This window comes from Myripristis murdjan, chromosome 8, assembly GCF_902150065.1.
Source record: "Myripristis murdjan chromosome 8, fMyrMur1.1, whole genome shotgun sequence".
Lineage (NCBI taxonomy): Eukaryota > Metazoa > Chordata > Actinopteri > Holocentriformes > Holocentridae > Myripristis > Myripristis murdjan.
The window spans coordinates 316,807-342,500 of NC_043987.1; the positions used below are offsets into that span (position 1 = coordinate 316,807).

The window sequence follows — 25,694 nt, forward strand, 5'->3', positions numbered from 1 at the left end:
CCTGTGAGGTTTTGGTGACGTGTCCGCACTGCTCGCCGGTCTCCGCTCCGCGCCTGTCTCCTGAGCTCCGCTCCGCCCGCGGCAATAGACCTCCATGTCAGCTGTGTAAACTTTCATTACGCCTTCACGCAGCACATTTTAAAGGCAAGGACAGGGGCTCATTTGATTGGTTACATGTGAATCGGCTGTGTCAAACCCACTCCATGCCTTCTCTCCTCCCCTCCGCCGGTAGGAGGGATGGCGGAGTACTTGCGCCACCGAGAACGGCGTGCCAAACTTGGAAAATCCGCCTGGCCACACCCAGTTGGCGAAGCGCATCTGCGCTACGCCCCCGCCTCGCCTGGTCTGCGAAACTAGAGCCCTGAGTGTTTCACCAACATACCCCCCTTTTTTTGAGGTCTTGCTGTTTGCATCCCTGCGATTATCAAAATAGTTAATGATTAATTTAATAATTGATTATTGTTTGATTAATCGATTAATTGTTGTAGTTGTAGAGTGGAGTTGATACAGTTCAGTGTATATTTTTATTCATAGCACATACAACAAGTGTGCAGACTTTTAGCATGTATCTGTCTCTGCCCTTGTGTCAAAGGAACTTTGTGTTGGGGAGGATTCAACATCTGTTGCGGCCCATGTGAACATGCTGCAAAGTGAGTGTCGGAAGACACATCCAGACATCATGACTGTCAAACACCGTATGGCACGGACATTCTCCTGGAGACGTCGTGAAATTATGGAAGGAGTGCCCGTGGAGGATGTCCTCAACAAATACCCATATTTAAGGGTACCTGCTGGAGTAAGTATTGTGTAAATACACAGAATGTTACAGAGGAGTATTATCAATCTGTAATAATTTTGGATATAGTGAAATTTAAGGCTTAGTAATTGTTGCCAAAGAAAAAAGTAAAACAAAATAATTCTGAGTTGATATCGTTTAAAGCATCAGTTGGTAACAATTATTTGGTCATATTTGCTGGAGCTGTCACTATATTCTGATAGTAGGACATTACATCGGTAATTTAGGACAAAATCCAACTCCTCAGGCTCCACCTACAGTCTGTAATTGCACTTGCCAAAATCAACCGCAACTGTAGATTCTCCACCAGTCAAGTAGAGGGAGCAGGAGTGGCAGTCAATCGCAGCTTGTACACGCCGTCATAAGCTGATGAAAGTGAAAGTAGAGTCCGACTTGGTCAGAAATTTCAATGCTAATGCTACTAGTAATGTCTTCATATCCATTCTACAGGTTTTTGACGAGGTTGACCAAATCCATCCATCAACACATAGCTTCTGTCATCGGTTCAGGGAGGGCTTTGCCACTGTTTTGCCAAATGTGCTGAAACTTGCTGAGGGAAAAACTCCCCTAGCAAAACAGTGCACTGATGCAAGGAAGGATGCTCTAGCTGAAGATCTACCAGGTAGCTAAAGTCATGTTATTAAGTAGGTGAATGTGAAAAATGTACTGTATGTGATTGTGAACATAGCATATTTTTCTGCATTGCAGGAATCGACTTCAGGGCTGGGCTTATCCTCTTACCCTCCATCTTCAGAGAAAAGATTGAACACTTCATCACTGTGAGAGAGGTAGGCATCTGAGTCGCCTTATACACCTCATAAATGCATGAGTATTTAAAGATATCTTGGATTCAGGAATTAACTGACTCTTCTGATAACCGATAGGCTTGATTTAACCCGTAGCTTCTTTTTTTCTTTCGATGTCTTCAGCTGGTATTGGTACTTTGTTTGCTTGTTTAATTAGTGAGATGGTAAGAATAAAGGGTAAGTTTACCCATAAAATCCTCCTGCTTACAGGGAGTTTTTTACTTTTCACCTTTCACTTTTTCCACACTCAAATCAAACATTGTTCTCCTGATTTTACAGAATGGATATATACGCACCAAAGATATTATTTTAAATACATTTAAAAAAACAAACAAACAAAAACTTAATTCGAAGCACTGCAAATCATCAATTTCGAACTTGAGGACTAACTACAAGTTGTAACTGCTTCTCTTACATGTTTTTCTTCTATGTAGGCGGACCCTGCTACACCTCATCCAACCATACAGCTGACTGACAGTGACTGGAAAATGGCAGTTACAGCAAGAGGGCTCAGTGTGGTCAAAGTAGATGGAGTGGATGTGTGCCAATGTGCAGGCCTTGATGAAGCCTTCATAACAGCCTTCAGTATGTATTTTGTTTTCAACATTGCATACCCACCGCACCTGAGAAACACACTCACCTTCCTCCAGAGGCATGTTGTTGGTATTGTGGAAGAGGGAGACAAGCCCCTGCCAGTGACAGTACTTAGAGTGATTAACCGTCTGTCCTAGATCATCATGCCTCAACTCTACCAGTGCCCAAAGTGCACGCGAAGGACACGTACTCTCATGAAGTTCATCCAACATGTTGGACTTGTTCATGCACATGAGCCAGATTTTAGTATAACCTGTGGTGTGGGTGATTGTCAGTCAACTTTTTCTAGATTTTTTTTTAGAAAACATGTGTATAGGAAGCACAGATGCTTTGTATTTAGGCCTTACGATAAACATGACAGTATCGGTGGCACCACTGAACACCAACACAGCATGAACCTGGATCAGCAAAATTCAGAGACTGATCTAAGTGCTTCTGCTCTGCAAACAGTTAATCCAAATTTAGATCAGCTATTACAGGATTTCAGAGATAACCTGTTTGCCTTTGTGCTTAAATGCAGAGAGAAAAACCTTCTACATTTGTCAGTCCAGCAAGACATTACTGATGATGTCAAATTTCTCTTTTGCTTTTTCAAAGAAAACTATGATTCCTTTATTTCTTATCATCTTGCAAAAAGTGGTTTTGACATTTCAAAGTGCCCTGAACTGCAGCAAGTTTTGCACTCGTCTGATTTCTTTGATAAAGCTTATGAAGTGGTTCGATCTCCACACATGATTAAAGAGCACTGCAAGGCCAAGATGGACTATACTGAACCTGTACACTACACACTTAAGGGCTCTTCAGGGCACCAAATAGGAACCTATTCCTATGTTCCCATCTCTGAAGTTTTGAAGAAATATTGTTCTCATGAAGATGTATGGGATCAAATACTGTCTGAAAATAACAAGGTCAAAAATGAAGAGCTTCTTACTGACTATGGAGATGGTCTTTATTTTAAGGAACATTTGTTTTTCAGAGAACATCCTGATGCTTTAAGACTTTTTAAGACATTTATATGAAGATGAATTTGAAATTGTTAACCCTTTAGGCTCCAAAAAAACTAAGTATAAGTTGTGTGCATTTTACTACACTGTTGGAAATTTGAATGGAAAGTATCGATCTCAGCTTAAGCACATTCACTTAGCTCTGCTGGCTCGTTACTCACATGTGAAACAATTTGGCATAGACATGACATTAAAACCAATGATAGAGGACCTACAACAGCTTTCAACTGAAGGCTTTGTTATAAATGTCTGTGGAACAGAGCACAAAGTTTATGCTGCTTTAGCCACTTTTTCAGCTGACAATTTGTCAGCTCATATGATGGGTGGTTTTCGCATGTGTTTTCAATCTGGTCGAATCTGTCGTTACTGTATGGCAGCTCATTCAGAAATTAACCACAAATTCCAGAAGGATGATTTTGTTCTGAGAACAGCTGAAGTTCATGACTATCATCTCCAGTGTGTCCAGCAAAACAAGGAACATTCTGCTTTGTATGGTGTACGGTGCACTAGCCCTTTTAATGCACTAGGTTATTTTGATGTGACAAAGTCTTTACCCCCAGACATTATGCATGATATGTTGGAGGGAGTTTTTCCACTGACAATGAAGCATGTAATTTGCCAAGCACATAGACAAAAGCATGTAACTATAGCTGAGCTGAATGAGGAGCTTCAAAAATTCTGTGTAGGTCAGAATGACAAAGCCAATAAGCCTGTGCTGTTGTCTGAAAGACTTCTCCAAACATCTGGGATTGTAGGAACAGCTGCTCAAAAATGGTGTCTTTTCAGATTGTTGCCTTTTGTAATGGGGCACCGTATTCCTCCTGGCAGCAGATATTGGCATGTGTTCTTATTGTGTAAAGAGATTGCAGATATTGTCATGGCACCCAAAGTAAGGAAAGATGAACTAACATGTCTGGAAACACTTGTACACGCATTCCTTTCTGAGATGACAGAGGTTTTTGGAAATGTTTTAACACCTAAATGTCATTATCTTGTACATTATCCGAGACTTATGTGTATGTATGGTCCCCTGCGTTCTCTTTGGTGTATGCGATTTGAAGGCAAGCATCAGTATTTTAAGAATCTGGTTAATAACTGTCGAAATTTTAGAAATGTAACAGTGACACTGAGCAATCGTCACCAGCTCAAATAGTGTTGGGAATTTTTACCTATCAATATCTTAGGTGATTTTGAAAAGGTGCCTGGTAGAAGTGTCAGCACACCATTATTGTCTCTACCCATTGACCTTCAGACTGCCATAAAAGCAAGTGACAATTTCAAAGATGTAGAATTAGAGGGCAAAATAATTCAACGTGTGTCTGAGGTGACTGTAGACAACGTTAAGTATGCTGTAAGAGATGTGTTCACAATAGATCTTTTACATGTTGAAAAAATTCCAGTGTTTGCGCAGATCAAATACATTATTAACATTGATACCATGTGGGTGCTCTGCAGTAAAATCTTGCTTCCATTGTCCTTTGACATGCATTTTCATGCATACCGTGTAAAAGTAGACAGTGACTGGATTTTGCTCAAACCTGGAGATGAGTTGGACCATATGTCACTTGACACATATACAGTTGATGATAATTTGTATGTTGGATTGAGACATTTAGTTTGAATGCTTGCAAGCTTTTTTCAAGGGCACATGAATGGAAGGATTAGTGTTGTACAAGTATAAGAGTGAGATTTTGTATCCCCCTTTACACTTAAATTGATTCTAGTAACCTGTCCAGGTTTTTGATTTGTGGTTTCATTTATATTCAAAAATACAAATTTGCACACTGACCAAGTAAGGCTAGTCATGGGTGTGAGGGACAAAAACATATATGTAACCAAGTCTGCACAAAGTGTCAGGATACATGGGTATGTTGAACTGCTTGAGTGTTGTGCATTTAGAACTGATTTATGAGCGGCTCATTGGGCCTGATGCCTTCAGTTTTGTGCTTAAGCTCTCAAACAATTTGAACATGTCTCATTTGTTGTTTCATTCAGAATTTATATTACGTTTAACAGTTCTAAAGATGAGTTTGATTAATGCTGTGTGCTTTATTCCTCGAATGACACATTTTGTGGTTTTGTGATTAATGAAATTCAGAAGTTAATGAAATTTGACAGCGGTTAATGAAGTTTAAAAGTGGTTAATGAAAAATAAGAAAATTGTTTACATGTAAAATATTGATTTTATTACACGATGTAAACAAATTGTTTAAATAAATTTCTCTGAATGATTGAAAGTGTTTTGTCTTCATTTAAAAGGTATGTTTTTGTCTCATAAAGGTACAAAATGGCATGTCGCTCCAGCTGTACCCCATGAGGCACAAATTCAGTACCTTTCTAATCAGTACGTTCTTGTACCAGGACATAAAGGTACATTTTTGTCACTAAGGGTACAGAAATGTTTCTTTAGAGGTACAAACAAGCAGGTACAAAAATGTACTAATTTTAAAGGTACAGTGCTCGTACTGTGATAGGGTACCACTGGAGCGACAAAGCATTTGTACTCTTTAAGGTACAGTCTTGTACTTTGATTTCTTAGTGTGTACACTGGTTGTGTATGGAGAGCCTTCAGTCCTGAGCTGATAATAATGGGACATTTTGATCAGACTCCACACAATAATGTATGATTTTTTTTTTTTTTTCCTGTAAATGTTTAGTGTTTCAGAGCAGAGTTTTAGTGTCCCTACAGGGACATTATAAGTTATTAAACATTCAACCTGATCATGTCGGTTCAGGCTGAGATTATTTAATTATTCCTATTGGTCTTAGAGAGTTGGACTCTCGACTGTGGTGCATAGTGCTACATCTGTCTGCTCACACCTGGCATTAGAATGTGTCTCCACATGTGTTTTGCCAGCCCACTTGTGATTGGATCTCACTTTCCCACTCTAGATGTAGATAAACACTCCATTAGTTCCATTGCTCCAATCCATTGGCCACAGTACAATAAACAGTTACCATACAGTGAAATCCTTGATTTGCTAGTCCTCCTTCCATGCAAAAAATTAAAATCAAAATGTCATTTAACAGGCAACAGGCATTTAACAAAAGGAGACATCCTTGCTCAGTTGATTACTTATGTGTTTCATATCTGTAAGTTATTACAGGTTCAACCTAATCACGTTGGTTCAGACTGAGATTATATAATTATTCCTATGGGTCTTAGAGGGTTGGCCTCCCCACTGTGGTGGATAGCCAAAATAAACCTGAACCTGATGCTGAACTTGAATGTTTGAATGTGCAGGTGGATGGGGATTCTTCCACAGTTGTGGCTCTGATCTGTGTTAGAAATTACAGATGAGCTTCCCCAAAAAAACCTCATCTGTAGAGGATGGTGAAACAAGGGTCGGGTAGACAGTGTTTTTATTCATTAAACAGCTGCTTTACAGCCTTCCTGCGCTTCAATTTGCATTTAGTTGGAAAAAGGGTTCCAACTAAATGCACTAGTTATCACCCTCTCAGCCTCTTAAACTCCAATCTATCCTCCAATATACACTACTCACAAAAAGTTAGGGATATTCAGCTTTCGGGTGAAATTTCAGGATGAACCTAAAATGCATTATAACCTTTACAGGTGAACTTAATGTGACCTTCTGTAAACTTTTGAATGCACATGTAGTGCATGGAGTTTAACGGCAAAATTCACATCAGGTGTTTGATGCTCCAGCTCATTGAGGTCGTATCATTAGGGAACGGCTGCTGGAGACTGGGGTACTTCAAATGGAGTGGCCTGCACTTTCTCCAGACCTGCATCCCATAGAAAACCTATGGGATCAGCTGAGTCGCCGTGTAGAGGTTGGAGCTCTGTACCCCAGAACCTCAATGTCCTGAGGGCCGCCCTTCAAGAAGAGTGGGATGCCATGCCTCAGCAGACAATAACTTGACTTGTGAACAGCATGAGACGTTGTTGTCAAGCTGTAATTGATGCTCAAGGGCACATGACAAGTTACTGACACTGACATTTTTTGTTGTGGTATACCCACCACTGTTGTTGGCTTTTGTTTCAAGAAATTATTTGAGATGAGGAAATCACCAGTGTATGCTTCTACTTAAATGCCCTACTTTCAGGATATAATATCACTGTAGCGTGAACTTTTTATATTTTCCATAAATTTCACCCAAAAGCCAAATATCTCTAACTTTTTGTGAGTAGTGTATGCCAAATTGCTTTCCTGACACTTTCCTGCCATCTTTAGTCAGTTGTGACCAGACAGGTTTTAGTGCCGACAATGTATGATGTCTTTTACACATACCTGATGCAGCAATGGACATTAAGGCCCCAGTAGAAATGCTTTCTCTTGATCTGATGAAAGCTCTTGTTTGGCTTGGTTTAAGCGGCAGTGGGATTTGGCAAAAGTTTTGTGCTTATGATTACGTTTCTGTATGTCAATCCTTCAGCATTGATGCTGACTGGTCATATTTACACTGAACACTGAACTTGTATTAGTCTCCATGGTGGTTGTATGGCCCTTAGCTGGTACACTGGAGTTTGAGTCAATGCATTACAAAGGACACATTATATGCAGTCCACATACATTATATTGCCAAAAGTATTTGCTCGTCTGCCTTCACACGCATATGAACGTGAGTGACATCCCATTCTTAAACCATAGCATTTAATATGATGTCGGCCCACCCTTTGCAGCTCTAACAGATTCAACTCTTCTAGGAAGGCTTTCCACAAGGTTTAGGAGTGTGTTCATGGGAATTTTTGACCATTCTTCCAGAAGTGCATTTGTGAGGTCAAACACTGATGTTGGACAAGAAGGCCTGGCTTGCAGTCTCCACTCTAATTCATCCCAAAGGTGTTCTATCGGGTTGAAGTCAGGAGTCTGTGCAGGCCAGTCAAGTTCTTCCACACCAATTCACTCATCCATGTCTTTATGGACCTTGCTTTGTGCACTGGTGCGCAGTCATGTTGGAACAGGAAGGGGCTATCTCCAAACTGTTCCCACAAAGTTGGGAGCATGAAATTGTCCAAAATATCGTGGTATGCTGAAGCATTAACAGTTCCTTTCACTGGAACTAAGGGGCCGAGCCCAACTCCCGAAAAACAACTCCACACCATAATCCCCCCCTCCACCAAACTTTACACTTGGCACAATGCAGTCAGACAAGTACCGTTCTCTTGGCAACTGCCAAACCCAGACTCGTCCATCAGATTGCCAGACGGAGAGGCGTGATTTGTCACACCAGAAAACATGTCTCCACTGCTCTAAAGTCCAGTGGCGGTGTGCTTTACACCACTGCATCCGATGCTTTGCATTGCACTTGGTGATGTAAGGCTTGGATGCAGCTGCTCGGCCATGGAAACCCATTCCATGAAGCTCTCTACGTGCTGTTCTTGAGCTAATCTGAAGATCACATGAAGTTTGGAGGTCTGTAGCTATTGAAGTTGGTGACCTCTGTGCACTATGCACCTCAGCATCTGCTGACCCCACTCTGTGATTTTACGTGGCCTACCACTTCATGGCTGAGTTGCTGTCGTTCCCAATCGCTTCCACTTTGTTTTAGTACCACTAACAGTTGATTGTGGAATATTTAGTAGCGAGGAAATTTCATGACTGGACTTATTGCACAGATGGCATCCTATCACGGTACCACGCTGGAATTCACTGAGCTCCTGAGAGCGACCCATTCTTTCACAAATGTTTGTAGAAGTAGTCTGCATGCCTAGGTGCTTGATTTTATACACCTGTGGCCATGGAAGTGATTGGAACACCTGAATTCAATGATTTGGATAGCTGAGTGAATACTTTTGGCAATATAGTGAATGTGCTGCTTTATTTCTCTGAGTGAAAGCAACAGTAGCAGAAACTAAAGAACAGAATGATTTCTAAATACATTCTTGAAGATTTTTTTCCACTTTTCTGGTAGATCTGTTGTTTTTTGTTCTCCACAGATATAATTTATTCACTTCACCTCAATGGGCGGACATTTTTTTCTAACATTTTTTTATTACAGTCATTTTATAAATACAAGTATTTGCTTGTCAGTTGGAGGGAAACATAGCAGCTAGCGCACACACACTCATACGCACACTACTTTTTCCAATTGACCAATACTCCGTGTACTCTGATGACATCACAGCTATTGACATCATGGCAGTGGCTGTGCTATGGATTTTAGCTGGAGGGGTGTTGAAATGGTCAATTTGATGGGAGGACAGAACAGAAAGGGTACACTGGTTTGTGTGTGTGTGTGTGTGTGTGTGTATGTGCATGTGTGTGAAAGCATCTATACGTGCATTAAATATCAAGTAATCAAGTAAAGGGATATAACTACCTGAAACAGATGTCAGAGTAAGCTGTAAACCACTGTGAGACAAAACAAAAGACTTACCAAAATCCTCTACAAACCCCTTTATGCAGTGCTATCGTCTCCCTGAACCTGCTACAGCTACAGTTAGTGAATCATTACTCACTATCTCCACTGAGTACTGACGTGCTCTCATTGGCAATCCAGTTTCCCTCAAATCCCCAGAGCAGCAAGGAAGTCATTAAAGAGCTGCACTTCAAAGATATAGACTCTCAGTCCATTAAGCATCAATGTGCTTGTAGTCCATTGGTCGCATAACCTGATCCATAAGACCTTAAACAAACCAAACAAAGCCCAAAGTACCTCACAGGTCTGGGTTAGCAACCATTAGCTGACAAGACAGATTTTCCACAAACCTTTATAGTGGAACTCACTTTCCTGAGGTAATGTTTCTCAGTAAGCATTAAAGGACCACACCAGTGATTTTGAGTGTTTGGTCCCTTTACTGCAATTTTTGATTGATTTTGAAAATCATGCGGGTGTACTAAAGATTTCACAAGAACAAATTCCCTTGTGGGAAAGCATGGAAAACAAAAACAGAAAGCAAATATTTCCCCAGGGATTACTGGGGATCCCTGGTAGAGAGTTTGTTTCACTCAGCCCATTTTCTAGTCATCAAAACACAACAGTGCTGCTACCTTTGTGAAAACTAATGTGGATGATTTTATTATGGTGGTGAGAAGAAAGTTTGAGGTCTGTGAAAGTTAAAACTACTTTATGGAACACTGGAGTGGCCATAAAGATAAAAAAAAAAAAAAAAAAAATTAGCTTGTGGCCACAGTTTACAAATTTTTGTGCACAAAATACAGTTTGTTACCTGAACATCCTTAAATTGTTCTCACATTTTGAGAAATTCAAGCGGATGACATACTAATTTGTGTCTCAATTTAATACCAAATGGGTCTGCAGGGGCACAATGATTACTTTTATAGGAACAATAATACCTAAAACATGGGGATACCAGTCTAACTGCCATAGCATTCCTTGGCATTACTTTTCTATTTCTGCTATGAAGAATGGCTTTGAAATGCCAACTATATTGTAGTTTACAAGCTTAGCTAGCAAACATTAGCATTCCCTATTCTACTAACCTTAGCAGTTACACCAGGTGTAGATGGCTTATCGAAGTAGGGTACAGAAATATTTGTTAGTAAATTTATGAATGTTACCTACCATATCAGCAATATTTGTCAATTCTAGACTCAGTTGCAGCACACAGATCCGCTTGTTTATCACAATAATACTCAATCTTGTCACAATGTCACAATCTTATCTCATGTGCACAAATGAACCAAAACTCAAATTAATCAAAATTAGGGAACGATTTCAGTAAATTGAGGCAACAAATTGTATCTCATGCACATGAATTAGTAAATTGTGGCCATGATATAATTTTTTTTCTCAATGGCCACTCCAGTGCTCCACACTATTTTGTCCTGGACTGTGTAAACATTTAAGTATTGAAGTATGACACGTATTTAAGTATGACACGGAATCACGGTTAGTTACCAGAACCAATTTGATTGATTGATTGATTGATTGATTGATTTCAATCAGTACCTCTTCCACAACAGTTCCAATTCTGGAAATGTTCACAGCATCTAACTAAATTTTGGCAGATCTGTAAATTCAATTGATGGGCAAACCACATGATTAAGGAATGAGGATCCTGGTCTCTAAGATTCCTTAGAAGCACTGTCTGATGCACATTGCCTTCCAGTCATTAACTCTGACACTGATTGATGTCTATATCTGTTAAAAAAAAAAAAAAAAAAAAAAACTTATGTAAAACAGCTGTAACTTTCTTTTGCTTGTTTTTTTTTTTTTTTTGGGGGGGTGGGGGGGGGGGGGGGGGGGTCCTTTTCATTCTTTTTTTTTTTTTTTTTTGCTTATTCTTTTCTTGTGCTAATTATGAAAACAAGCTCTATTCATATTGTTTGTAATTTTTATGTATATTTTGTTTTTTTCTTGAGGACCCCAGAAAGTCTAGCTATCACCCACAGGTAACAGTTAATAGGAGTCCCAAAAAACAAGATAATTAAATTAAATTAATTAATATGTAATAAAATCAAATAAAATACAAATAGACCCCCCAAAATTGCCTGAATCTAACACAATGGCCCGAATTTAACAAAAAAGTATCCTAAGTACCCTTTCAGTCCGCACAACTGAAATGACTGACTCTACTTCCTCTGGCTGTCCCAGTTTGTTAACTCTGCTCACCTGATGGGGTAGTCGGCAGCACTGAGGTTGATGAAAAAGTCCCATGACCACTCAGGCATGTGGAGAAGGTCCTCCATGCTGCGTAGGTACATAGTCAGCAGGCTGGCACCACCCCAGATGGTGGCCATGCGCCAGGGAGTCACCCGCACATTGGGGTACTGACTGGCCAGAAACAGCACTTCTTTGTGCAGGTAGCTGGACCTCTGTGGAGGAGAAGGGAGGGAAGAAACAGTAAGAAAGAAGGTGATGCTGAGGTGGGGTGGAAAAATGCTGTGAGAAAGCTGAAAACAAGGTTTGTGATGGATAAGCTATTTTAATGCAGTTACCAGCAGTGGAAATTACGAAAATTAAGCCCCACTCTTACGTAACTGCGTAGCTTGTTGTGCACTTCTGCTTTTTAATAACAGTTTTTAAAAACAGCAATGTTAGTTACTTTTATTTAAAGTGATAGTTTGGATTTTTACCCATATAGTGGTATCTGTTGGTCTATGTGAGTACATAACACATCTAACAAGACTATCAATTAGGGTGACCACCTGCTAATAAGCCCAATGGTGGACAACGGGTATGATTCTGAGGGACAATGTGGACACCGCCGGCGTGGCAGCACCCCCATCCGGCAGGTAGACTCACCGATACCGGTTTACTGATTTCTAGCAGATACCACTTTATATGGTATATTAATGTTGCCCTGTTCCCCTAATATATGTAATTGCTGCTGTATGCTCATGAATAGACTACCCTTGTTAATGAGCCCTTAGCTTTCAATGTGTTTTTTTTCTCTAAATAAAAGATATTCATAATATTTTAAACATTTCAATTAACTGACAGATGAACTTCCACTTAAGATTTACTGTTTATTTAAAGTGAATGAATTGCAATGGAAATTATAAATAAAATTGAATAGGTTATAAAACTTTAGTCTGGGGATTCACTGGCATTGCACTGGCTCAACAGAGCAGGAACAGTTGAAAAGTCTAAAATCACAAGTCCAGGGAATTAACAGGCATTGCAGTGGCTCAACACAGCAGAAACAGTAACAAGGCTCCACTCACTTTTGCATGGATTAACAGTTCATAGAAAGCGCTCCTTGTCCCAGTGTGTGTGTGTGTGTGCATCTTTCAAACTGTGCAGGTGTCATGACAACAACAAAAAGTTGATGACAACTAACCTCGCGTCACCAGTCTCTCGCGCCAGTGGCGGAGATGACAACAGCCGTTCAACTGAGGGGTGGGTGTGGCGAGTGCGGTGAGCAAGCTGAACTGTCAAATAATGTTAGGTTTTTAACATTGGCTGCCTGGGGCTCGGGGGGATAGGGCAAACAAGCTTTTTTTTTGAGAGCAAGCATTGATTATGCGGGACACGGTCTAAATTTGCGGGACCCATGAAATGGGCTTCAAACGCTGTACGCGCACGTGCTACGCAGGACGGGTGGTCACCGTACTATCAATCTATCACTCTATCAAGCTTGGTCCCATAACTCCTCTCCTGTCAAGAACACAAGTGTCACCAGGACTGTACTACTCCAAAATGAATGAAGCTGTTATGGACTGGAAAACAACACAATTCTGAATGGTGACACAATTTGAAAAACTTTTGGAAACCAGGGGGTTGAAAAGAGCACTCAACTTGTGTTGCTGCTCAAAATCGTGTTGTTTTCCAGACTACATCTATTTCATTTCATGGTGAGTTTGGTTAGTTTTGTTTTCATCATGAAAACAATTTCACCAAAGATGGCATAGTGGTTATGACAGCACTGGCATTCAGACAAAGTAGCTTGCAAAATTGTAATCCCAGTTGCATCTCCAGATAGCCAGAGAACCACTCCCATGTATAATGGAATTTCCACACCAAAAAGAGGCACTGAAGACTACATCAAGCTGGTGTGCCATTTTTTGGCTCATGGGCAGAGACAGCAACCCCACGGTGCTGTTACACCCAGGATAACCACATCAGCAACCCATTTTTGTATGCTAAGGCCAATACTATGCCATGCATAAACACAGAAATGCTGAATCTGAAAGTTATGAATGCTATCTGACACTAACTTTATACTCAAAAAACACACAGTTATAATCTATATACCAATCTAAATAGACAGCAACAACAACAACAACAATAATAATTAGGGATGTCCCGATCACGTTTTTTTGCCCCCGAGTCCGAGTCATTTGATTTTGAGTATCTGCCGATACCGAGTCCCGATCCGATACTTCTATAAAACCAGGAAATGATATGTTATTAATGATTGAACAAAAATGATAGGAGGATGTATCAGTAATTATTTCACCTGAGGGTTGACAGAGTACTTTTTGCTGTAACAATATGTTAAATTATTATTTGTTTTAACAATGCAAATTACTTATCAAACAGACCTAACAATTCAGCTACCAATGAATGAGCAATAGTATGCATGTGATAACATAGATCGAAAAATAAGCCAAAGTGATACCTCTTCTCTGAATAGACAAGCTAAGCCAGTGTGCTGCTGTTAGCCAGAGAAAAATACAGCGGAGTGGCACCTCTTCGCTTTGTTTCACAATCTATGTCAGTGCGCTGCTGTAGCTGGAAAGTTTATCTGCCTTTTGGAGTCGGTTTCCGTTTTATTTGGCTAATTCCGTGATTCCGTCCGTGATAGTAGCAGCATATCACCAGAGCCCGTCTACTGTATTAGAGTTTCTCTGATATCACACACCTCAGCTTCAAAACAAACTGCTGCGTGCTGCCGTGTTCCGCGCATGTGCTGGTCAGTGGTGTCTGTCACAGACAGACCCGGCCTGTAAACGTTGGTATTTTATTCTCATTTATTTTTTATCACTAATAGCCCATATATTGAAAATGTGATTAAAAATAATAACAATAAATATACATATGTATATATATTATTTATCCGATACCTGATCGGGACATAACGTCCGAGTCCCGATCGAGTCTTCAGTCATGTGATCGGCCCCGATTTCCGATCACATGATCGGATCGGGACAACCCTAATAATAATAATAATAATAAATGCCACAAATGCGATGCAATGATCTGATTAAGCGGGGCAACAAAGTGAAAAAACATCATTACACACTGTTCTGCTTTAATTTTTGGGAATTCCGTTTTTTACTTTACTCTAATTTTACTACCAAAAAAAAGAGTGTTTTTAATATTAATGACTAAAATGTTAATGACTAAAAAGCACATAAATGAAATAGAAATGACCTTAAATTAATTGAGGTAACAAATAAACAACACTTTATTTATTTAACGATTTTATTTTTATTTTAATGCTCTAATGTTGTTATAGCAATAAAAGGTGACAATGATATCTTATTAATGATTCAACAAAAATGACAAGAGGATGCATCAGTAATTATTTCACCTGAGGGTTGATGTTGGGTCAATGCATGCACACATTTAACTTAAAAGATTGTTAACCGAGTGTCGACCATTGTACGTACAGGCTATTCACATTAACTTACAAATGATGATGTTTAGGACGCTGCAGTCTCTTGCATCAGTGGTCTCATCCACAACGACAGAGTACTTTTTACCACGTATCTTTTGTAGCCCAGAGGAGATATGTTGCTCAAACACTCGGTATGTAGTGTTAGTGTATGTTTATGACTTGTAGAACATAATAAATTATCTTGAAGGAGTAGATGTTTACCAGTAAGCGTGACTCAAATAATTTAACAATAAGTTAAATTATTATTTGTTTTAAAAATGTAAATTACTTATCAAACAGACCTAACAATTCAGCTACCAATGAATGAGCAGTAGTATGCATGTGATAACAGATTGAAAAATAAGCCAAAGTGATACCTCTTCTATGAATAGACAAGCTAAGCCAGTGTGCTGCTGTTAGCCAGTGAAAATAGAGCGGAGTGGCAACTCTTCGCTTTGTTACACAATCTATGTCAGTGCACTTTGCCTTTTGGACTCGTATGGTGCCAGTGCAGGTGTTGTAATGTTTTTTCTTCGTGGTGCAGGTGAAACGACTGGAGGGGTTGCGCCACCCAGATTTGCTTCCCTTCTCCCAATGCGTGAGACTTGAGAGCCCTGCCTCAGTCACCAAAACATAAGGCTAGGAAGGGGGGGGGGGGGGGGGGGGGGGGGGGGGGGGGGGCTCTTTTAGGTAAAACATTTATTTTGCTCAAATTAAGTGGGGTACACAATTTAAAAAGACAACGGTGGGCCTGTTCAAAACTAATTTATACATTTTTTGTTATGTAATAATGTCATAATTATCATGGCATTTTTTATTATCAACCTTAATTTTTGCACTGTGCGTTGTCTGCGTATAGGGAGCGGCGGCCCTGATGGTCTCTCTCTAGTCATCTCAACTTGCACACACTACCATGAGTATCTTTGACACGGCTGAGTGGCGAGTAAGCCTGCGCATCTAAGGGCCTACTGGCGCATTGTTGCTACCTATCGGTCTGGATATGGAACAACAATAGATTACAAGCAAAAAAGGGAGGAAAAAAAAAAAAAAAAAGACCGGGGCCGACTGGCCAGTCAACTAGCAGCACCGGCCGTTCTGGTATTCTCCAGAACATCCAGATGGCCAGTCCGCCCCTGATGGTGACTGTCTGTGAGGGAGTTTTGAATTTTGAAAATGGACAAAAACGTCCAGGGGTCACACGAGGGTTAATCAAGGACACTTCAGTGGGCTTGTTAGTGAGATTTTTGTGGTACATACTGGTCCATGGTATGATGGTCCGTGGAACTCTGTGCTTATCCATACTGATCTCACCTTGTCTACATGGATGTAGTAGTAGTGGGAGGTATGGTAGATAGCTTTGAAGAGCCGCTGGAACTGACGCAATGCCCGGCCGTGGATGACGAGGACGAAGGCAATTCGCACAGGACCAGCAGGGGCAGCATCTGAAGAGTCCTCTTCCCACTGCACATTCACACTGGCCTTACCTGGATAGGGGGGACAGTGGTGTTAGCTGTTTGGATGGCTGTACTACAGGAGTTAGATTTACTGCTTCATTGATTTTTTTTTTTTTTTTTTTTTTTTTTTTTTTGAAAAGACAAATTTATTCAAATTCATAAGTGAAGATAACAATCTACACAGTAAATATCCTTTGGCAACTCACTAGTTTGCACCAAGGATTTCTCCAAATTCCATAATTCTGAAGCACTGACATGGATACAGAGCCCACTCAATTGGTGATTCTATCCAGTCCCTCTAGGATTTCATTATGTCATGATTGCAACAATTAATACAATTCAACCACCTTGTGAATTCTGCATGACCTTGCAATTTTGTCAAGTTACCACAACAGTCCCCGCATAATTTTTTATTGACCAGAATGATGCAACACCTTCACTGACAGTGGTGTCATGTGACCTACCATCATGTCACCTTCTACCACCCGCTGACATCAAATATGAAGCACTGTAACCAAAAAAGCATGTATCTCAGCTGGTATTTGTTTTTATGTTTGTTTGTTTGTTTGTTTTGTTATTTATAAACCTTTCCTTTACTGTTGCCCCTGAGTGGCTTGTCCATTCCCACAACAAACTGCATTATGGGAAATTAAGTGTGCATTAACCCTATAAAGCCTGAACTATGAAAGAATTGGCAGAAAATTCCAGTTTTTTGAAAGTGAACCCTTTATTTAGTCCTATAACAAAATGTAAAAAAAAAAAAAAAAAAAAAGATTTTTGAAAAAAATATATTACATACGATTTTTCTGTTGTATCATATATAACAGTACTTGAAGTGCCAATGGTATGGTCCAGGGTGAACAGGGGAAATGTCCAAAGGTATACAACAGTATTTTGGTCAATTATTGATTAAACTGAAACCGAATCATAGGCGGAGTTTGCAGGTGGGCAGGAGGGGCATTGCCCCCCCCTAGCGTCTGAAATGTGTCACTGCATTGAGTCAAAAATAGGTCCAATATTTTTTTTTCCTGTATACATATCTATAAACATTTAAGCAATGCAATAAAATAAGATTATTTTCAGAAATAAATCTGAATTACATTATGTTTGGTACTGTAATAAATAAAATAATAATAAAAAAAAATGTTTGCCCCCCCCAGCGCAAATTTCAAACTCCACCTATGAACGGAATGTGTTATTTGATGGCTTACAAATGGCTTTATAGGGTTAACTGCACACTCAAAATACTTAACAAATTGAGTAGTTCTCAGAGTAATTAGATTACATTTACTCAGATTACTGTAGTTACATAACATTTCCCAGTAGTGAAGTAATGTAACATCTTAATTTTCAAGATTTTTTGTGGTATATCTGCTTTATTTGACAGTCACAGTAGAGAGAGACAGGAAAGGCAGAGGAGAGAGGGGAAGTCTGACAAGCAAGCTATTTCCTGATTCGCGTGAGCACACTTTACTGGTTGGTCCTGGATAAACCCTCCTTCCTACACATTACATGAAAGATATGGTCACATTTTGACCCAATCTGCCCCCTCCAACCTGTTGTCACTTCTCTAGGAAGATCACAGACTACCTAACTCTTCTCTTTTGTCTGTGGTTGGCTGAGCTAAACCCTACAACAGCAAAGTGCTTCTCCATTATAATATTCACTCTAAAGATGGCATAGGGTGAGGCCTACTGGGAAATTGGGGCAGAGCTGAGGCCTAATTAGTGACCATCCTGGGCTGTGGGGCCTGCGAGGATAGGAGATGGAGGCAAAATAACTGTAATCAGTCATCTGACATGTACACTGCTGGGCAGATAGAAGACGGCAGGCAGAGCAGTTTTGCGTGCACCAACAGAATAGAACATGTGCATCAACACATGCACACACACATACAGAAATGCCCAAGCTTTCTTCGTACAACCTTCCACTCTGTCTCTTGAAAGGGCTGGGTATAAATCAGTCAAACACAAACCAGATAATTCCTGAGGTCTTCTCCAGCCAAACTTCAGTTCATAGTGTGTCATCTAGTGTATCATCAAAGCAACCTATAATCATATAAATTGAACCTAAAATGTCCCAGGGTGGTTCACTGAGCACAGCTACAAGTAAATCATTAGTCAGCCATTCCAAATATAAGACTACAAAACTGCTTGTTTAATTAGGGTGTAATTTCACTGTATGAATAACTGTGGTAAGTAGCCAAACTGTATGCATTCAAGCAGAAAAGCTTGGAATGTGCCCTGAAAATAGCACAGACACCAATCAGGATGTCTCGCTGAGATCAAATGGGTCCTTCATGCCTTGGCACGTGCCGGGTTAAAAAAAAGTTTCTCAAAGGATAAATTTAGAGGCAAAACCTCTGACTCTCTCCAACCTGATGCCTCAGACCCACAGCCTCTCCTCTCTTTCTGTCCTTCAATTTGCTATTCACACTCACCCTTTCATTTACTTGAAAGTATATTTCAGTTCTACTGACCTTAGTATCAAGTGTTACTAACCGTCATGATTCTAAGATTAACATTCTGCAATGCTGAGAGTACAAGTTTGCGACTGAAATAAAACCCTATATCCCTATTAAATCAAGAATCATAAGTATGAACATCACAACACAGGCTTCCATTTGAACTCAAATGTTAATTTGTCCATCCATCAATCTCAGATAACATATCAAACCTTGACAAAACCTAAGGGAATGTTGCATCTCACCACCAGTGATGTTGAACAGTTTTCAGTGTACTGAGTCCCCAGCACCCGCAGGTGATCATTTGAGTGGGTCCCAGGGAAATTTAATGGGTCCCCAATAAACTTTGTGTTTGTTGACAAATTGTAGTGTTAAACTAGTGTTTCATGTTATATGGTAAAACTTAAGGTTATATTACCTCCATAAGTATTTGGACAGTGACAATATTTATAACTTAGCCCTTGTACACCATCACACTGTGGATTTGAAATGGAGTAATCAAGACTGAAGAAGTGCAGACTTTTATCTTTAATTTTAATAGGTTGAGCAAACAGCCAGTTTTATACATTGTCACCCCTCTTCCAGCTTTGTTACAGAAGCTGGAAGAGGTGGAAATAACGAATTACATTTCCTCATGTTACTGTAATTGAGTAACTTTTTTGTGTAGTTGTACTTTTTATTTTTTAAAGTCAGCAATTTAACTTTTGGAACCTTTCACAAATAAAAGCTCAGTCAGAAAAGATGAGAAGAGGAACCTGTTTGTACTTTTTGGCTGTATTTTTTGTCATTTCCAAATTTCCAATAAAAGGTGCATGATGAAAAACATACAAAATGTGGAATAAGTGTGAAAAAGGGGGTGAGTGGCCCTGATGAGAACCATGTAGACTCAGCCATCATCTAAGGGGTTTCATTCAACAACCCTCCTGCAATTTTGCAGAATGCACCTTTAAAAGAATGTGGTTTGAAGTGTGTTCTCTCCTCCTTTTACAAATACATGGAAAAGATCACACCTAACACAGTTACTGTTTTGAAAAAGGAACTCCTTTTACTCCCAGTACATTTGAAATGAGGCATCTTTTTTACTTTTACTGCAGTAGATTTTTACAGCACTTCTACTTCTGTAAAATATCAACACAGTAACAGTACTACAACATGTGCAGCAATTTGTAGAACTCTTTCCACCACTGGTCTTGTAAATGTAAATCTGAAAACTGTATTCACAAAACAATGCCGCTCCACTCCCCTGCTCTGACAGTCTCTGTTTGGCTGCTTTCGCTGAATGGGAATTATCTCTCTGATGAAGAATTCATTTTGTTTGTTCAACCAAACTGATTTGGTTTCTAATTGTTCAGTGGTCCTGCATGAGAACTACATTGCTCCTGAGTACTTGAGTCACTCAGTGAGCGGATACCAAACTAAACAGTAACTGGAGCCTCAGTAGCCTTCATTCTCTCGTTCACTGACCAGCATTGATTGAGTGATGGAGGGCTGATTCAAAACACAGCGGCCTCAGCTAGTTTACCTGTCAGTCAGTTCCAGATGTGTTGAAAAGATGTGAAAAACTGCTGCCTACCACTCACACAAACTTGGAAATTGTTATTAACAGTACAAGAGATGGCACTTTACTGACCACCAATGTGGGATTAGTCTGCTAATCCTGCGCATCTCACCTTCAATGGGGCAGTAGCGAGGTACTTTGTCAGGCATAAGCGCCCTATCCTTGTGTTTGCAGTAGACCTCCACAATCTGCTGCCGACACAACTTGGTCTTGGCTCTGGATAGAGCCGAAATGGCCTCTTTCCCATTGATCTCACACTGCAGCTGTTCTTTCCTCCGCTCCAAACCAGGTGGTGCTGAGACCAACTTCTGGGATAGGTAGAAAGGGGGATCCTGATTGGATCCCTGAGCCACTGTTGGAATTGTTGGCACCTGTGGATGGGTTTTATGGATGTGGGTGTAGTTGTGCCCCAAACCTCTGGGTTGGACAGGAGGGTACTTGAGGACCTTGCTGGCTGATTTCCCCAGAATGCTTTGTGCTTGGGCTTTATCCAGTTTCCGTTTGGTGCTGCCAACAAGCGCTTGCTGCTGTTGGGACCGTGCTCCCAAGTTGCTGTGACTGTCTATGGTGTCGAAGTCTTTGGGAACAGAGTTTTCGTTGTTGTTGCTGTCCAGACGAACTCTCTCTTTAGGTTGATGGGAATGGTAGCTATCCTGAGGGGGAAATGACAAGGTAGTTCAAAATGAAACAGTTGAAACTAGAGAGCACCTTGTAGAGCGCATACCTCCATTTGTATGAAAAGTGAATCACTTTGTCCTTGCCCCATGACCAACCTTTCCACAAAGTTTCACACAAATGTGTTCATACCATTTCAAGATATCCTGTTAACAGACTTACAAAAGGAATGGGATGAAAACATAACCCCTTTCCAGCTCCACTGGCAGTAATATAGGTAATAGGCTAAAGCAGTCTTAGGCCAAAATGTCAATTTGTATGCAATTTATCATGAAATCTTTTTAGTGAATTTGGATAATATTTAGTGAGTCTATCAGTCTATCATCATTCTGTGAATCTCACAGAAAGGGAGAGAGAAGAAGATAGGAAAAAGGGATGACAATATTAACGTCTGGCCCCCTTTAGTTGCTATTAGGTTAAATCATTAAATCATATCTCAAAAAGTCTCCACAAAGAACACATCACTCTCAGGATTATTAATTGGTCTTAAAATTGCATTGTTAGTCCTTCCATGATTAAGATTGAAAATTCTGTGGTATTTTTGTGGCTTCAATTTAGAATTCTGAACATACTTATTCATCAGTCAAGTTATATTCATCATATAAGTTTTTCGTTATACTGTATGATATATAATCAATGAAAAATACATTCTGTTAATACGCTCCTTTGAAAATGGCGTTTATCATCTATGATCCTAAAAAACATGCGTGAACTTAATATAAACGCAATATAAACATTTTTCCGCAGTATGACCCCTAAATTCCACATTTGTGGAATCCCGGGTCTACATAGTGTAGGTCTGAATCAGTCAAGATACATGTGCATAAATTGGATGATTATGCTGAACCTCTTGGTACAGGGAGAAAAATTAAGTCTGACCTCTGTTTGAACCACTAAAACGTAGGAATAGTGATGTATGAACAAAATCAGTTACATTCAGCTATGTACTCTTTGGGCAAAGAAACGTCTTCCTAGGACAAATACAAGTCCAGTTGCCTACAATTCAATTTGCCCAAAGAGAACGATGACCTGGATAAATGAGAATATCCATAGACATTCAGCTATGTAGTGTATGTGCATGGAAGAGTGTGTATCAGCATGGTGGAGTGTGTGTGTCTGTGTCACTAAAAAGTATGAATAGTGATCAATGAACAAAGTGAACTGCATTCAGTTATATTGTGTGTGTGTGTGTGTGTGTGTGTGTGTGTGTGTGTGTGTGTGTGTGTGTGTGTGTGTGTGTGTGTGTGTAAGTAAGAGTGTGTAGAGTAGGGATGTAGTCAACCAGAGAAAATCTTGGTCGACTGAAAAACATAAACCACAAGTATTTGCAGTATATTAAATCTTTTTTACCTGCTGTCCTCCCGTTTTGTCTTTTCTCCCAGGAATCTCCCGTAATTTACAAGCCTCAGTTTTGTTTGTTAATAATAATGAGAAACGCACAATAACAAAGGTTTTATTTTGAAAGCTGAGACCGGAAGCCGCCGCAGCTCCGTTAGTTTAACAGAAGCTGAAACACACAGCGAAATGTTTAACTGTAAATAAAAGTGCACATTTTCCAGCCTGTGTCAGACAATGCCGAGTTTACTGACTAATTATTAAAAACCTGGATGTGTTGTCAATCTAATCTAACCCTAACCACAAAAATCTCCCGGATTTTACTACTCAAATGTTGGCAGTTATGTGAATGACACACTGTGAATGACATGAGTATGCATTCTGGGGGTATAGTAGGGCTGGGTGATTATGGCAGAAATCAAAATCATGATTAATTGAACATTTTACCTCAATTACGATTAATGAATGATTGGGTTGGATCATAGGCTATGCATCGGCTAAGAAAAAGGAGAAAATGGCTAAGAAGCAGAGTTTAATTAATGAACTGGAAGATCTTGAATCTTACCGATTATTATAGCTTGAATCTTTTGCAAACAAACGGCTATGTCAAACTACAAAAAGCTGCATCTCTTCTAAACAAATATTATTTCAAGTAATATTATTGCTATATTATTATTAGGAGTAGTATATACAGTGGTGGAAAAAAGTTTTCAGACACCCCATGCATTTGTGAAATATTGCATTAAGAATCACTCTTAGGTCTTCAAGTGCAATTTCTTTTAGTACAGTCACAGCCAAAATACTAAACCAATCCTAAAAAAGCCATTAAAAACTTAAAATTGATTGGTTCCATAAAAATACATAAGAAATTTTGAGTATTGGGTCATTTTGGTACCAGTGATGAAGGTCGTTCTTTAAAAGACACAATTTTTGTTGCCAAGCTTCGTGTCTATATAAAGCCAGCACATTTGAAAGTTCTTCAGACACAGAAATGGCTAAAACAAGGAACCTAACGCAGGAAACACGCCTGAAGATAAAGATTCTCAGCCAGGAATGGTACAGCTGCCGCCAGATAGCCAGGGAGTGCAGATGCAGTCCTTCAGCAGTTGGATACACTCTGCAGAAATACAGACGAACCAACAGCTTGGAAGACAAACCAAAATCTGGGCGTCCAAGGGTTTCTTCAGCAAGAAATGACAGCATCCTGATCCGCATGTGCGGGCAAAACCGCCGAATGACATCACAGGAGCTTCAGCAGCAGTGGTCAAACCAAACTGGTGTCCAGTGTTCCACCCGCACTGTACGTGGCCGACCTTTAGATCATGGCTTAAGGTCCTACAAGGCTATCAAGAAGCCCCTGATCAATGAGAGACAGAGGTTAGCCCGGTGTCGTTGGGCCCAGGCACACAAGAACTGGACAGCCAGAAATTGGAAAAAGATTCTGTGGTCAGATAAGTCCAGTTTCCAGCTTTAGTTTTGTTAGTTTTTCTTGTAAACAATAAACAAAAAAATATAATTTGTATTTGTTTGTATCTGTCTAATGCAGCCACACCTTTTGAAACACAAAAAACACATGATTTCCACATGATAATATGTGAGATTGTGTAAAATTTTAAGGGTGTCCGAAAACTTTTTTCCACCACTGTGTATACAGTTAGGGAAGTTAGGGATATTTGGCTTTCGGGTGAAATTTATGGAAAATGTAAAAAGTTCATGCTACAGTGATATTATATCATGAAAGTAGGGCAGGGCCGGCTTTTGGCATAGGCGATATAGGCAATTGCCTAGGGCGCCATCTGCTGGAGGGGCGCCGGTAGCGGCCAGAGGGGCGCCGGCAGCGGGATTGTTGACCGGCGCGACGTCGGGGTGTATTGCCTGCGTCGGGCGGGGGGGGGGGGGGGGGGGGGGGGGGGTTGGCATGGAAGGGCGCAAGGGAGTAATTTTGTCTAGAGCGCCAACACAGGTCAAGCCGGCACTGACGTAGGGCATTTAAGTAGAAGCATGCACTGGTGATTTCCTCATCTCCCAACACATTATTGAAACAAAAGCCAACAACAGTGGTGGGTATACCACAACAAAAAATGTCAATGTCTCAATAACTTGTCATGTGCCCTTGAGCATCAATTACAGCTTGACAACGACGTCCTATGTTGTTCACAAGTCGACTTATTGTCTGCTGAGGCATGGCATCCCACTCTTCTTGAAGGCCGGCCCTCAGGTCATTGAGGTTCTGGGGTACAGAGCTCCGAGCCTCTACACGGCGACTCAGCTGATCCCATAGGTTTTCTATGGGATTCAGGTCTGAGAAAGTGCAGGCCACTCCATTTGAGGTACCCCAGTCTCCAGCAGCCGTTCCCTAATGATGTGACCTCGATGAGCTGGAGCATTGTCGTCCATGAAAATGAAATTAAACCTGTGTTGTTCATGCAGGGGCAGAATGACTGGATTAATGATGTTATTCAGGTAGTATGGGCTTGTCGCTGTTCAGATTCAGATGAAGATGATTTGCAGGTGCTCATTTTGGAATTTTTATTTTGTTCTGGGTATGTGATCATGTGGCGCTAGGCCTTGTTATAGAAAAGTGGCCTGTGATCTTGTTAATATAATAAATAAATGTTAAATAAATAATTTTATATTGAATTTGTTTTGCTTTCATATAGCATTATCATTTGTGAGATTAAAAAGATCTGTTTTACTTCAATTATCAATGGCAATTTACTCCAGTGTATTCTCTCTAATGGCACAATTTACCCCGCACCGGGGGCAAGTTGTGCCACAAAACCACTTTTTTTTTTCCAAAGCTATATTTCTCAAACAGTTTATATAAGATCCAAAGTGATTGTTCCCAGGGATGCACAACATCTTAAACTATATGTGCATATTTTAGTTGGAGGCATTACTGTAATCCCCTCGCTTTAAAGGCACTTTAAGTAAAAATTGGCACTATTTACCCCACTCACCCCTACTGGGTTGTTGGGCCATCACTTATAAAATGGAGGGTGCTTGCAGATGGGTTAAGCTCACGTAGGTAGGA

The 25,694-nt window shown here is 40.2% G+C and overlaps 1 protein-coding gene across 3 annotated transcripts in view; it reads right to left on the bottom strand.

Annotated features, from left to right (window-relative positions):
* The window catches only part of LOC115364029 (xylosyltransferase 1-like), a 178,346-nt gene that overhangs the window by 113,437 nt on the left and 39,215 nt on the right, over window positions 1-25,694 (bottom strand). For all 3 annotated transcript variants that reach the window (XR_003928631.1, XM_030058437.1, XM_030058438.1), the window contains exons 2-4: window positions 20,763-21,303; window positions 16,486-16,658; window positions 11,742-11,944 (exon numbers count right to left, since the gene is read on the bottom strand). Coding sequence is in view for 2 of the 3 variants with exons in the window: in XM_030058437.1 (XP_029914297.1) it covers window positions 11,742-11,944; window positions 16,486-16,658; window positions 20,763-21,303 (917 nt within the window). In the remaining variant the exon portion in view is untranslated. The remainder of the gene's footprint in view (window positions 1-11,741; window positions 11,945-16,485; window positions 16,659-20,762; window positions 21,304-25,694) is intronic.